The sequence below is a fragment of the Leucoraja erinacea genome, chromosome 32 (assembly GCF_028641065.1).
Source record: "Leucoraja erinacea ecotype New England chromosome 32, Leri_hhj_1, whole genome shotgun sequence".
NCBI lineage: Eukaryota > Metazoa > Chordata > Chondrichthyes > Rajiformes > Rajidae > Leucoraja > Leucoraja erinaceus.
This window is the reverse complement of record NC_073408.1, coordinates 17,740,559-17,756,809: the sequence shown is the minus strand read 5'-3', so window position 1 is coordinate 17,756,809 and position 16,251 is coordinate 17,740,559. Positions and strand designations below refer to the sequence as shown.

General features: G+C 41.4%; 1 protein-coding gene across 2 annotated transcripts in view; it reads left to right on the top strand.

Moving 5' to 3' along the window:
- Positions 1 to 1,430: 1,430 nt before the first annotated feature.
- The window catches only part of LOC129712406 (neurogranin-like), a 42,107-nt gene continuing 27,286 nt past the window's right edge, over positions 1,431 to 16,251 (top strand). The window contains exon 1 of one of the 2 annotated variants that reach the window (XM_055660814.1): positions 1,431 to 1,659. In XM_055660814.1, coding sequence (XP_055516789.1) covers positions 1,645 to 1,659 — 15 coding nt within the window. In that variant the 5' untranslated portion in view covers positions 1,431 to 1,644. The remainder of the gene's footprint in view (positions 1,660 to 16,251) is intronic. The other variant, XM_055660815.1, reaches the window with a different exon arrangement.

Here is a 16,251-nt window from a genome sequence, read left to right as displayed (position 1 = left end):
GTCACCTATCCATGTTCTCCGGAGATGCTGCCTGACCGGCTGAGTTACTCCAGCACATTTTGTCTTTTCATGGTAAACCAGCATCTGCAGTTCCTTGTGCCTGTGTTGAGTTTTTTTTGATAATCCCTTCATTCCTGCATTACACGTGGTATACACAGACTATGTTACGGCTCGCAATGAGCTACTGCAAACTATGTAAGTCTTGACACCAACTGAAAAGTAGGTACCTGAATTTTGTTGTTGAATTTTGCTTTCTTGACAAATTCTCCAGTATAACTTCCCCTAGATGTTTTGAGTGACGGATGGAAAAAACTTGTTCATGAATATAGATTAGACTAATTCCATAGGTAAGCAGTATTGCATTGATTCTTCAATGACTCACTGAGAAAAGTACCACCTCGTGCATTAATTTAGTCATTCAGGAAAGCTTGCACATTTTCTTCTTGGATTGTTTGTTGAGTTTTGGCACCATCTTGACAATTGGCAAATAGTGAAGGTCCGCTGAGGAGGGATATGTGTCAGCTTACTTTAGAGATACAACGTGGAAACAGGCCCTTCGGTCCACCGAGTCCGTGCCAACCAGCGATCACCCCATACACTAGCATTATCCTGCACACTAGGGACAATTTACAATTAGCAGATGCCAGTTAACCTACAAACCTGTATGTATTTGTAGAGTGGGAGGAAACTAGAGCACCTGGAGAAAACCCATGTGGTCACAGCGAGAACGTACAAACTCCATACAGATAGGACCTGTGGTCAAGATCATACGCACATCTCTGGCGCTGTAAGGCAGCACCTCTATCACTCTGCAACTGTGCCTCCCCATTGCTGAAGGGTGATTTATAATGAGAGATCACCTGGATATCTCTGTTACTGACAGAGAGCATGGTGCTTATGTTGCTTGTCGTAGCCGTATACTTTATTAAAATGAGATGAGCTTTTCCAATGTTACTTCATCTACTCCACAAATCTTCAAACAGTAAAGAGTAATTCTATGCTGGGAGAAATGAGCAATTATTGTTACCTTAAGATTTGAAAGGAAATGTCAATTTAAATCACAAATGACAAATGAGTTAATGATATCAGTTAAAAATAGACCCCAAAATACATACCTGTATAATTCACTTAAAATTGCAATGCAAAAGATGCAAAATTAATTTCACACAGGCTAAATATGTGTGGGAGCTTTAAAAAAGTGGAGAGAAAATGAGGACAGTAAGAATCACTGAACACAAATCTCATCTGTATCTATCTTACAACATGTCTGCTGAGAATAGAGAAAAGAGGGGAAAAAATCATTTGCTGATGAAAAGATTCACTGGCAGTGTCGATTGTAAGTGTGCATGGAACGAGCCCAAGTTTTGTGTGGGCTGGTGATAGGTCGGTTTGGGCAAATGAATGAGGTTATGTAACCAGTGATGGTCTAGTTTTAACACCTGCAGAAGCAGATCAGTCCAGAAGAGAGAGTGAGAGAGAGAGAGTGAGAGAGAGAGAGAAAGAGAGAGGGAGAAAGAGAGAGAGAGAGAGAGAGAGAGAGAAAGCTTGAGCATAGAGTACAGACTCATTCACAAGCCTCTTGTTTACCTGCAGTAACTATATCTCAGCATCTGATTTTAGGTTCTGAAACCCAGCCGCGTTGGGATGGATTGCTGTTCTGTACGTATAATTTCCAGTTTTTTTTCTTACTCATTCGGTTGTGATGTGTCTGCTGTATTCAAGTCTGGTGTTTACAGATCTTTTAGTTTTGAAGTCGTTATCAGTGAGATAAACTGTGAGCTGATAACTAATATTAATGGCATTTGGGTTGTTTTTGATTTATATCACTTCAATTAACTTGTTCAATGCATTGGCTTTCTAGAGAATTGTCTTTTTCTTAAATCTGTAACTATCACTGAAACTAGCATAATGTCACATAGAGGAGGATTGAAATCACTCAGGAGTTGCATTACATGTGTTTAGGGCTTTGTGCTTATTAAAAACAATTCTAAACGAGAAGCACTTCAGCAATGAAGTTTTAACTGAAGAATTGGTGCAATTCAGCCAATTTAACTCTTTGCTTGCTAGATCTTTCTTCAGTAAAGCATACATTGTGCAGAAACATCTTGGCTCAAAAAATTATTTCCAATTCTTATGCCTGATAATAATAATAATAATCTGGCATTATCAAATTCTCTTTGTCAAAGTTCCACCCAGAAATAAATATTGGCTTTGAAACACTGTGAAGGACATTGTTAAAAATAAACAATTTGTTAGAGACATTGCTGCTTTAATGTAAAATTGGTATTATTATTTTGGAGTTTATGAAATTAAAATTAGGATTCAAAAATGTCATGATGAATTATTATATTTCTACATTTTTAATTTAAGCTTAAATATATTGATGGATTGAATCTAAAGGGAAAAGTGGTGGCAGTAACAGGAATATAAAGTTATATGTAAACAAGAGCATTAAGGGTCTCAACCCAGAACGTTGCCTATCCATGTTCTCCAGGGATGTTGCCTGACCTGCTGAGTTATTCCAGCAGTTTGTGTTCTAGAAAGTCAGCAATGCTTCTTCAATCACGTAATAATACATATTTGGAATAAATTACCATGTAGGGTAGGCAAACTAAAACTTATAAAACATTTGAAATGGCCTTGGATTAAAACTGGAAGAGAGAACCAGGAGCTGTGCGTGGATGGACCAAAATGTTCTTCTAGTCCTGTTTAAAAAAAATGTTGATTAAAAAGTAAGACAATATCTAAAATACAAACGTGTAGGAAGGAACTGCAGATGCTGGTTTAAACCAAAGATAGACACAAAAAGCTGGAGTAACTCAACGGGTCAGACGGCATCTCTGGAGAAAAGGAATAGGTGACGTTTTGGGTCGAGACCCTTCTTCAGATCAATACAAAGTTGTTTGGTGATTCACAGGGCCTAAAGTGCTCATATAATCTTGCTCTTAACACTATTTTAAAGTGAGAATTGTATTGTTGATGTGAAATGGAGCCATTGCACTCATTATTTGGCAAGAGCAGATGAATGACATTGGATACAACTATGTCACCAATCAGATGCATTCTATTTTTGTAAATTCGACCTACAATTTCACATCCGCCTATCTGTCCTGGCGATCCATTGATATTGTGATGGTTTGGAATGGACATGCGTGGTTTGCACTGGGCTGATCCTCTGCACAATGTGGGGCCTAAATGGAAACTATTTGAAATTCATGGTGTGTAATGGAAAATTAACATATACCCCAGAGCAATTTCAAGGCTATCATTAGTTGTGGACATATTAGCTCCTCTGACCTCCTCATTGTTGACTTTCTCCTATCCAGGTAAGTACCTTCTCTATCGAAGGAGGTGAGTGCCCTTGGGTTACCAATGATGTTGTTCTAGGTGAGGAATATAGAAGCTCTATGGGTGCTTCCCTTCAATTTATCTCCTCTTCATAAGTGAAGCTCAGATGGGCAAGTCAGTCAGGATTGAATGTTGTCTGACTCCTATATTGTGTTCTGGATATTGCTGAAAGTGTACAACTGACAAATGCTGCCTCGAAATGTCAAGGGGAAAAAACCCCAATCGCAGGATTGCTGTTTTGCTTCTTGTGTGTGATGTTTTCTTTCTTGAAAAATGCTGCTCCTCCACAATTTGTGCACAATCCCAGCCAACAAAGACTGAGTGTGGCATCTGGTCACAGACTTCCCTTGATAGCACAAGGTGCCACAGATACGTGGAACATAGACACAAAAATGCTCGAGTAACTCAGCGAGACAGGCAGCATCTCTGGTGAGCATGAATGGGTGAAGTTTCAGGTCGAGACACTTCTTCAGTGGAAGAAGGATCACGGCCCAAACCTTCACCCATTCCTTCTCTCCAGAGATGCTGCCTGTCCCGCTGAGTAACTCCAGCATTTTGTGTCTATCTTCGGTTTAAACCAGCATCTGCAGTTCTTTCCTACCCAGTTACTTTGAAATGGTTCTTAGATTTTCAGTCATTCCGTTGTAGAGACCTAATTGCATTCTCCGTGGTGACATATTTAACATTGAGAATTTGCCCTGTGATGATTTACCGATAGAAGCTCATGAAATGTTCCCCTGGCACTGAAGCACAATCACAATATTTATATCTGTAAGCTTTCCTATTTTGAATGTACTGATCTTTTATTTCTTCCCCAGTGTGTTTGTCATCTTTGATCTAAAGATGTTTAAGAAAGAACTGCAGATGCTGGAAAAATATTTGATATAAAGATGGTGACTTTAGATAATTTCCTCTTCCAATATTTTAATGCCAAAAGGAGGACCTGCATATATTGTCCCTTTACTATCTTAGGAAGATGCTCAGTATGACCTTCAAGAGGGTGACTTCAAGATAGGCATTCATAGAAACATAGACACGTAGAAAAATAGGTGCAGAAGTCGGCCATTTGGCCCTTCGAGGCCAATATGACCACGGCTGATCATCTAAATTCAGTAACCCCTTGCTGCTTTTCCCCATATGGATCCCTTGATTCCTTTAGCCCTGAGAGCTAAATCTAACTCTCTCTCTCTTGAAAACAATTCACTGAAGGGAGACATCTTGAAATTAGTATAGAGGATGGGATGTTCCAGACTTTAGGTTGTATAATGAGACAGCCTTAATCCATAAACCCACAGGTGTGGATCTTCCAGGGAAACATGAAAAATGCCCTCAAATAACAAAAAATGTATATTTTTTGTTAATTTGAGGAGATTTGTCAAAATATGAAGTATTTAATAATTTGCAACAAGTATATATTCCTTTGAGTAATAAAAAATGATGAGAAAATTCAACTAACCATTACTAGCCAAGCATTAAGGGTAATATTACATGCGAAAAAAAGTCTTAAGTTTGAGGGACATTAAGCCTGAAGATTGAAAGTTTCAGAAAACAGCAGGTTGACCAGTTTTGATTAAGAGGGGCAGAATATAAAGTAGAAAGAAGTGTTAAACAACAAAGGACAATGTGGAAAAGTATAGAGAGGCAAAAATAAATGTACACACAAGGATCTGCAGATGCTGGAATCTTGGGTAAAACACAAAGCACTGGAGTAATGCAGCGAGTCAGGCAGCATCTGGGGAGGGAATAGACAGGTGATGTTTCAGGTCAGCACCAGACTGCTTGTAGTAGGAGGAGAATGTTTGAAAAGAGGGTTAGGGTTGGGACAAAGTTGGGCAAGTGATAGGTGGATACAGGTGTGGAGAGTTGATTGTCAGATGGGTGCAATAAATGACATCGTCGAGAGATGCAAAGGATATCAGATGAAAAGAGGTATGAAATGAAAAGCTAAAGAGATGGAGGTGATGGAAGTGGGCGAGGGCTAAGTTCAAAGAGGGGGGGATAGATGGAGAAATGGGTGTGCACTGGGAGGAAGACGGATGGGATGTGGGGGGGGGGGGGGGGGGGGGGGGTGTTATTTATAATTGGAAAATGCAATGTTTGTACCATTGGGTTGTAAGCTACCCAAGCGGAATATGAGGTGTTGCTCCAGTTTGCGTGTGACATCACTTTGGCAACAGAGGCCCAGGTTAGAAAATGTGCAATGGGAATAGTAGTTAAAATGGTTAGCAACTGGGAGATCCAGCAGACCTTGGCGGACCGAGTACACGTGTTCAGTGAAATGATCGCCTTGGTCCCATAGAGAAAAGGTGATTGTAACGGGGAATAAAATAAATAAATAAATATTTTGTCTCTGCCTTTAGAAAACATAATTAAAAAACCCTGAAATTCCAGGGAGTCTAAGATTTAAGAACAGTAATGAACCTTAACATTATTAATTAAATATCTCAGCATTATAAATGAGATAAGCTGCAGGGGAAATGAATATGTAAGTGATGATCTTAAAGTTCCTAATATTCTGAAACAGTGTACCAGCACAGGGAAATATTACAAATGGCAGACCTCTTTACAAGGACAGAGAAAGGGGAAAATGAAATCCATTGTTAAGAACATAACAGGACACTTTTAAAACGGACGTGTCATTAGGCATGGTCAGCATAGTTCTATGAAAGCGAAATAATGTATGAAATTGTCAAAGTATGTTTTAAGAATATCATAAAGAATAGATAAGGTTGAACCACTGGGCTTAGTATATCTGGATACTAAGATAGTCACTTAGTAGCTACCTCAGAAAAAGTTTTGATTTAAAGTAATGGTGCATTGGTTTCAGGTAACAAAAACATGGCAGGGCAGAAGGCAGAAGATTGGAATGATCAGGTAAAACAAGGAACTGCAGATGCTGGTTTACACTGAGGATAGACACAATGCTGGAGTAACTCAGCGGGACAGGCAACATCTCTGGCTAGAAGGAATGGGCAGACTTCAGAAGTCTGATGGTGGTTTACACTGAGGATAGACACAAAATGCTGGAGTAACTCAGCGGGACAGGCAACATCTCTGGCTAGAAGGAATGGGCAGACTTCAGAAGTCTGATGGTGGTTTACACTGAGGATAGACACAAAATGCTGGAGTAACTCAGCGGGACAGGCAACATCTCTGGCTAGAAGGAATGGGCAGACTTCAGAAGTCTGTGGCCCTTGTGGCTAAGGGGATCAGGGGTTATGGAGAGAAGGCAGGTACGGGATACTGAGTTGGATGATCAGCCATGATCATATTGAATGGCGGTGCAGGCTCGAAGGGCCGAATGGCCTACTCCTGCACCTAATTTCTATGTTTCTATGAAGAAGGGTCTTGACCCGAAATGTCTATGTTGCCAGTGGTGTACTGCAGGGGCAATCACGAGACTGTAAACATTCACCGTTTACGTTGTGAGAAGGTGAGAGTATTATAACACTCCAATCCAAAGACATGCACGTTTGTTGGTTAATAGTTTTGTAGGTTGTAAACTTCTCTGGATTGCCCTTGGTTTGTAGGATGTGAAACTGGGATAACAGGTTGGCATGGACTCTGGTGGGCCAAAGGGCCTGTTCCCAACCTGCATCTCTACAGTAAACAAACCTAAACATCCATTTTCACTGCAGATACAAAAGAAGACGAAAAGTGGAAGTTGGTAAGGGATCTGAAGGAAAAAGGGGATATAGGCAGCTGGATCAGAAAGTGGCAATGAGGCCATAAATCAGGTGTGCTGTTATTCGGTTTGGCAGGATTAGCAAACAAATGATAGAAAATGTTGCGAATATGCAGTTTGATGAACTGGCTGATGAAAGGTTCATGAAGAAATTAGGAAGACACATTATATGTTCTTCTTACCACAAAATGGTTGGTATAAAGTAGGAGTATTTTAGTGTAGTTCTACAGGACTCTGATGAGATCTTAACTGGAGTACCATGGGCAGTTTTCTTCTCTGTTCCTAAGGAGGAATATACTTACCTTGTAGAGAGATAGTTCAGATTCACCAAATTGATTCCTGGGATAAGATGAATTTGCAGGATTGAAAAACAATGGTTTATATTCAAGGGTAATGCAAGATTCTGTTTTGAAAAGATAAATACAAAGAAGATTGAAAATCTGAACTGCGGAGGATAGTCACAGATAAGAGGTCAACTATGTATAACAGAGATGAGGAAATGAAAATATGCAGTTGTTCGAAAAGGTATCTCACCTCCACCTTCTCAAGGGCAAATAGGGATGGGCAATTATTCTTGGCTTAGCCTACAAAGCCTGCATCCCATTGTTTAGTTTAGAGATACAGTGCGGGAACAGGCCCTTCAGCCCACTGAGTCCATGCCGACCAGCGATCCCTGCACATAACACAATTCTACACGCACTAAGGACAATTTTTACATTTACCAAGCCAGTTAACCTGCAAACCTGTACGTCTTTGGAGTGTGGGAGCAAACCGAAGGTATCGGAGAAAACCCAGACAGGTCACTTGGAGAACATGCAAACTCCGTACAGACAGTCAGGATCTCAGGTGCTGCAAGTGCTGTAAGGCAGCAGCTCTACCACTGCGCCACCATGCCATGAGTTAATAAGAAAAGTTTACAGGGCCAGGCAGAGAGTTGGCCAGTACCCGACATAGTGTGGACTAGGCTGGAGGGACTGTGTGACCTACTTACTTCTCTTTCTTGTCTGCTTAAAACACATGGTCCATTCATTGACTATTCTGGACCTCCAGCAAAACCTTCCGTATGTTTCCTGACACACAGATCAGATTTGATGTTATTTAATGCAACTGATCTGGTTCCTTTTCTCGGCACTTTCAAGGTTTCTCCCTGTGAGCTTTCTCAGCTCTTACTGGGCCAGACTATCCAGGGTGGTGATGATCCACTGAAAGGTCTCCTTTTATTGTTGGTTTTGTTTAGAGACACAGCGAAGAAACAGGCCATTCAGCCCACTGAGCCCGTGCTGCTCAGCGACCACCCTGTGCACTAACACTATCCAGCACACTAGTGACAATTTACAATTTTACCGATGCAAATTAACCTACAAAACCTGTATGTCTTTGGAGTATGGGAGGAATCCAGAGCACCTGACGAAATCCCAGGTGGTCAGGCAGAATATGTACAAACTCCGTACAGACAGCACCAGTAATCAGGATCAAACCCGGATATCTGGCTCTGTAAGGCAGTAACTACACTGCTATGCCATTGTGCCGTCCATGTATATTCAGCATCCTTCTTTAATTTCTTTGATTAAGCGATCTTACCCACAGCCACAAAGTACTTTTGAAATTGTAACATATTCAATTTCTGCAGTCTCTTGGGTCTCTAATCAATTTCCATAATCAAGATCACCACCATCAATGCGATAATGATCAGGTCATTTGTTTCTGAGATGTAGAATATTAGCCACACACTAGACATTGCTTCCCTGTTCCTTCACCAGATGTATCACAGGATCTTTTGTGCCCACTTGTGATGAGGGCATTATATATTTTGCCTGCCACGAAAACACAAGCCTCCAATAATACAACACTCCTCTACATTCCACTGGGGAGTCTTGACAGATATTGTGTTTATCTGAAATGAGATTGAATCTATAATCTTCTAATACAGAGGGCCACATTCTGTTAACTGAGCCAAAGCTGACACTTCTTAGATTCTTTTTGTGTTTTTGATTACAATGCAATATAATGGTCTCTGAATGTCTGGGAATATTGGGGCTCTACCTACTGGTAAAATGATAAGCTCATTCAGTGTTTAGGGTGACACGGTGGCGCAGTGGTAGAGTTGCTGCCTTACAGTGCCAGAGAGAGCCCTGGGTTTGATCGTGACTACGTGTGCTGTCTATACAGATTTTGTGCATTCTCCCTGCGACCACGTCGGTTTTCCCAAGGTGCTCCGCTTTCCTCCCACACTCCACCGACGTCAGGTACGATCCTGACTGTGGGTGCTGTCTGTATGGTGTTTGTACGTTCTCCCTGTGACAGTGTAGGTTTTCTCTGAGTGCTTTAGTTCCTCACACATTCCAAAGAATACAGGTTTATCGGTCAATTCGTGCTAGTGTACATTACGGACCCGGTGGGCCGAAGGGCCTGTTTCCATGCTGTATCGCTACACTAAACAGTGAAACTCGGCCTCACCTATATCCTGTAATATTGGTTGTGGGTGGCTAAAGTGTTAAATATCCCCTCCTACACCCTGTCCAGGACTCTTCAAACATGCAGCACATCAAGGGCCAAGGAACAGCAACAGCTTTTATTTATGTAACACTTATAATTTGGGAATGACTACCAGGTTATTCCACAACATGTTCAATCAAGATTTGACAAGGAGCCAAGGAGCAGACATCAAGGAAGTTTAACAAACCTTTGGTTAGAGGAAAACGCAAAGTGCCGGGTTCCATCCTGACCACCGGTACTGTCTGTATGGAGTTTCTACATTCTCCCTTCGACCATGTGCATTTTCTCTGGGTGCTCTGGTTTTCTCCCACACTCCAAAGATGCCCAAGTTACTAAGATACATGCTTTTCTTTCTGGAACAAAAGAGTGCTTTGGTCGGCACAGTGGCAGAGAGCTAGAATTGCTGGCTTGCAGCACCAGAGACCCAGATTTGATCCTGACTATGGGTGCTGTCTGTACGGTGTTTGTACGTTCTCCCTGTGACTGCATAGGTTTTCTCTGAGTGCTCTAGTTCCTCACATACTCCAAAGATGTACAGGTTTGTAGGTTAATTGGCTTCAGCAAAAATTGTAAATGAACCCTTGTGTGTAGTGTGTAGGATGGTGCTAGTATATAGGGTAATCACTGCTTGTCGTGCACTTAGTGGGCTGAAGGACTTGTTTCCGCGCTGTATCTCCAAAGTCTAAAGTAAAGTATTATACTTGGTACTTTAGGTGAGAGTATTCCAAAGTGCAGGACCCAGACAATTCAAGGCATGATTGTTGGTGGTGTTTGAATGGTTGGTGGTGGGGGTGGTGTGGTGAGGGGAGGGGTGAATAGCATTCGGTAGGTGCAGCGATAGAAGCGTAGAATTGGAGCAATGCAGAGGTGTGAAGAAAGACTGAGACTTGGGAGAGGATTTAAATGGAGGGATTTGAAAACACAAGGAACGTACGGTAGATGATCAGCATTTGGTTCAAATTGTGATCTAGTCTATAGAAGAAGGAAGGAAGGGACGAAATGAAGAAAGCAAAGAGGTTCACTTCATAGTTTGGCAAATTAATATAGTGCAGAGTTTGTTATTGGGTTCTGACGATCATTCCTTTTAGTATATGTTGCTAGATTTAAAGAACTGAGTATATAAACGCAATTTATTCATGTTATATAAGTATTAGTCAGTGTTCCTTGCCTGGAGGGGTCATAAAATCAGCCACAGTGTCCACTCCGTTTTATTATTACCTGACCTGCAGTGTCTTGCTGGAAGTGTTTGCTGATAGTTGAGATGGATGGGGAGGTCCACCTTTGCCCAGAGACGTCTAATGTCCAGCTGGCAAATGGAGATGGTGTTTCTGACCTGGTAGCAGAATCTGTGAGTTTCCAATTTGCAGAAAGGGCGATGTGAAATTGCCGAGTGAGCCAGAGTAATAAATCTGAAGAGTAAATCAAATGATTAAAAATGAGGTGATTGTGCTAAAAATTGCAGCACACTCGCAGAGAAAGCTGGGTTATTATCAATTGCATCTCCCTCTCCAGGGAGAACCTTGTCAAGCTGACTTCCTACTGTCTGAGTTTGAAATGCGTGAGAATGTGTGCGCAAATGGTTCTTGTTACCAGGAGCCAATTAGCCACAGTTAGCAAGAACGCAGAAGGAAAGGTTATTATTTTTCAATTGCAGCTATAATAGAGTGTCTGAGCATGTTTACTTTGTCACGCTGTGGCTGAGAATTTTTCATCTCGTGTTTTCGAGTTATCAAACATATGCAGCTTAATAACACCGTATCTTGTGTTTCAAATAAAAGACAGCAACCTTTTCCAGAAAGAATGTTTGTAAAGAGACAATGAAAATTGGGGAGGGTGGGGGTGATGGCTGGGGGGGGGGGGGGGGGGGGGGGGGGGGGGTGGGGGGAGGGGTGGAGATGGGGGGGGAGGGGGGTGAAGATGGGGGGTGGTTGGAGAGGGATGGGGGGAGGGAGAGGGGGGAGAAAGAGATGGGAGGAGATGGGGGGAATTTCATACCACTGGAAATAGGACAACAAATGTGAGGGAGATGAGTCCGTAATGTTCCAGGTGCAGTCTCACCTGAGCCTACAATACTCTGATACTGCAACATGAAAGCATACACGTTACCGCACCTATATTTTATCACAGACTCCAAGGAAGGAAAATACATAGAAAATCCATCTTCACTAAAAACATCGAGAAGCTATAAACTTACTGGAAGAATTCACCATTAACCTCCACTAATTTAGGTCACTACTATATAATACTTATGAATGCACAGTGCAGTGAAGAATATTTATCACAAGCATCCATTATGTAATAGGCTTTGCCTTTCACATCGTGTTTTCTTATGGAACTGTTCCTAAATCATCCTTTTTGCAATGGGACTGGAAGAATTTAGGTACTGGATGGGGCAGCACAGTGGCGTAGAGGTAGAGTTGCTGCCTTACAGCACCAGAGACCTGGGTTCGATCCCAACTATGGGTGCTGTCTGCATGGAGTTTGTATGTCCTGCCCGTGACCTGCGTGGGTTTTCTCCAGGTGCTCCAGTTTCCTCCCACATTCCAAAGACGTACAGGATTGTATGCTAATTGGCTTGGTAAAATTGTAAATTGTCCCGAGTCTGTGTAGGACAGTGTTATTGTGCGGGAATCGCTGGTCGGGTCGGATTCAGTTGGCTGATGGGCCTGTTTCCATGCTGTATCTCTAGACTAGACTAAAATAAACTAAACTAAACTAAACAGCGTCAACCAAGAGCAGTGGATTTGTCACACATCACTAAGCCACCTGGACAGCTGAAACTTCTTAATTATTTCCCGGTTCAAGTAGAAGGCAATTTGAAACATTAGAACAGAATAAATTGAGGTTGGCAATGGCTGATCTTTTGACTGAGGTCATGGCTGATCTTTTACTTCATTATCATTTCCCAGCACTAATTTGATTCACAATCTTTACAATCATCTATCGTTCTCTGTTTATAATATACTCAGCCACGCCTAGTAGCCCTCCTAGATAGAGAATTCCAAGATATGCTAAACTCCAGGTGAAGAATTGTTTACTTATCTCTGCCCTGACTGGCCCGTCCTTATTTCAAGACAGTGGCTCCTGGTGTTAGACTCCCTAACCAAGGTCAACATCATTTCCACATCTACCTCATCAAACCCCATGAGCATTTTATGTACTGCAACAGGAATACCTCTCATTCCTCTAAATGGGGTGGAGGGTAGAGATTATCTGCTTAGTTCATGTTCATCAGTGATAGGAGTAGCAGTAGGCCATTCAGCACATCCAGTCTACGCTGCCATGCATTCATGGTTGATCTATCTTTCTCTCTTAACCCCATTAATCTCTCATTAGGCAATCCCTTCTTTCCTGCAATCAATCTTTATTGCACTCTATTGCAAGTATTTTCTTGCTTAGCTGGGAAACCAGATGTGTCTATGGTATACCAGGTGCATACTTACCTGAGCCTGATACTCCAACACTGCAAGATAAAAATATGCTGCACCTATATTTGGTATAATATCTTTAATTATCACAGAGATGCTATAAAACCATGCTCCTTGACATAGTTTAGTTTAGTTTAGAGATACAGGGTGGAAACAAGCCCTTCGGCCCACCGAGTCTGCACCGACCAGCGATCTCCGCACACTTACATTATCCTACACACACAAGGGACAATTTACAATTATACCAAGCCAATTAACCTACAGACCTGTACATCTTTGGAGTGTGGGAGGAAACTGGAGATCCCAGAGAAAAGCTACACAGGTCACGGGAGGAATGTACAAACTCCGAACAGACAAGCACCCATAGTCAGGATTGAACCTGGGTCTCCGACGTTCCACCGCTGCGCCACCGTGCACTAAAGCTTGATGCTCATCTTGTCAATTTGGCATATAAGGTTGCCTTAAAGTAAAAGCATTGTGACAGGTGTCTGGGGAGCAATCAGTGACTTGATGCACCAAGCTGAGCATTCCCAGAACAGAATGTTCCCTGATTTATTGAGGTAGTGCCATTGTTTGTAAATAAAAATAACGAGATAGATGTAGAAATGATGTTGACCTTGGTTACGGTATCTAAAACCATGGAAATTGAAAATGATGCCACCTTTAAAAAAGCTTATCGCCTGCAGGAGAGATAAAAATTAGACATTGCAAATATATAATAGCCATGTGTGGTGAGTAGAATAGTGATTTGCAGAGATGCTGGTTTACCCAGGGCATTGTTATAATCTGGAACTCATTGCCACGTGGAAGGTGAAGTATGTCACAGGGAATTGATAAACAAAGAATGGAGAAAGGAGAGAGAAAAATGCATGCAAATAGTGTTGGATGAGTGGTTGCGGGAATATTGCGTGAGGCACAAACGTTAGAATGGACCCGCACACATTTATCTCTGTAATCCCTTTCCTTCAGCAAGCTGTGAATTCCAGGACTTGCAAAATCATTGCAAGCCTTTGGTTGCACTCTCCAACGTTATCTTCTTGTCACAATAACCCTGTCCCCAGTGCAAACCCAAGTGTAATCTTTATGGAGATAGACACAAATTGCTGGAGTAACTCAGCGGGATATGCCGCATCTCTGGAGAGAAGGAATGTGTGATGTTTCGGGTCGAGACCAAAAATGTCACCCATTCCTTCTCTCCAGAGAAGCTGCCTGTCCCGCTAAGAGACTCAAAATGCTGGAATAAATCATCAGTTTAAACCAGCATCTGCAGTTCCTTCCAACACGTAATCTTTATGGAGTTGGTTTACCTTGGTTTTGCTGTCCTTGTTCTTCTAGCTGGTAATAGTCATGGGTTTGGAAGGTGCTTTCGATAGAGCCCTGAAAACGAAGCATCAGCCACTCAAACCAGCATGATTGGGTCATTCGCATGAGTGTGATAATTGTACTTACGTATTCTAACCATTATCATTGCTTTTTTAAGAAGCAACAACTTGGTGCCGACAATCTGGAATTGCAGAAATATATAACTTATTCATGAGATGGATTATGATTGCTTAAGACTATTTTAGTGCAATTGTTAAATTATCCAATTAATATGTGGACTACAGCATTGATTGCATATGGCTAATCCTTTAAATATCCACTCTGAAATCTCCTTTACTGATTATACTGAGGCATATTTTTGAAACCTGCCATGACAGCTGTGAATTTTTAATTCAAATTTAAATCGGTCTGAAAGAAAAAGTGAATTTTAGAAATGATGAGCATGAGCATTTAGACAAAGATAAGATCTCAGTTCCAATAACTGATTCATGAGCTGTGCTAAAGTATTATGAACACACATCAGTTGTGTAGAATTACAGATGTCCTGTCTTGTGCATACTTCTAGCACCCTCTTGCCAGTCCACTGGATTGATAATTGATTGGGAATTTAAAGCTCGTGATTGATCAAAACCATTAAAATAGTAAATTGAAACTCCTAGTATTCAATGCACAGCTTTGTCAGGGGAATTGTCATAAAATGGTTACATTACGGACCTAATAATGAAAAGATGATACGCAGAAATGATCAACTGCTACTGTGACAATTGGGGTATTTAAATGCACAGTTAAATTGGAATTTAATTGGAATTTAAAGATAGTTCCAGTAGTGGTGATTATGAAACCACTGCATTGCTGTAAATCCCATCAACCTCATCATTGAACATTATGGAAAGAAGGAGGCTTCCCTTAACTGGTCTGTGACATTGGATACATAGCAATACGATTAACTCTTCATGCCCTCTAAATTGGGCAAAAAAAGCCATTCAGGATCATAGACAATAAATATATTTTTACTTCCAGCAGTTCCATTGTTCTTGATGTAAATTGTAAGCACTTTATTAATGCGTTAACTGTCCTTTCATCCCCAGAAGATTTGTATGTCCTTCAACTTGATCATTATAATTAGCCTATGAATAAGCCACAAAAGCCAGCAAACAAATTAATGATCGATAGAGTTACCAATTGAGTCCTGTATTTAGACAATTCTTCCTTCCAGGACACCTTAGACAGTACCTTCAAAATCCATGACATCTAACATCTGGAAGGACAAGGGCGTAGAAGCACCAGGGACATCATGCATTGAAAAGCATGGAACACTAGATTCTTGATTAGTACAGTGTCAGAGATTATGGGGAGAAAGCAGGCGGATGAGGTTAGGAGGGAGAGATAGATCAGCCATGATTGAATGGTGGAGTAGACATAATGGGCCAAATGGGGTCCTATTCCCTATGACCTTATGACTATATAGGGTCCTATTCCCAATGACCTTATGACTATCACCTGAAAGTTGTCCTCCAAACCATATACCATTCGTGACATGGAAGTATATCGCCGCTCCTTCACTGTCACTGGGTCGAAATTCTGGGACTCTGTCCCGAACAACATTGTGCATGTACCCACACCATTGAAGAAGGCAGCTAAATGGTGTCTTCCCGAGCCAATCAGGATGGGCAATTAAATGCTGGCTCAGCTTGTAAAACCCACTTCATTTAATATGTTTTCATTAAATTTCATATATTTCCCTTCAATGAATAGATCAGTCTGAAGAAGGGTCTCGACCTGAAACGTCACCCATTCTTTCTCTCCAGAGATGCTGCCTGTCCCGCTGAGTTACTCCAGCATTTTGTGTCTATCTTTAACACATTTTAAAAAATGGATAGTCGTGGATGGAATAAATATTGAATGGGAACTTTGACTGATTTTCCAACTCCCTGATGCAAATGATCTTGAGCTTTGGCTGGAATTGTTGTT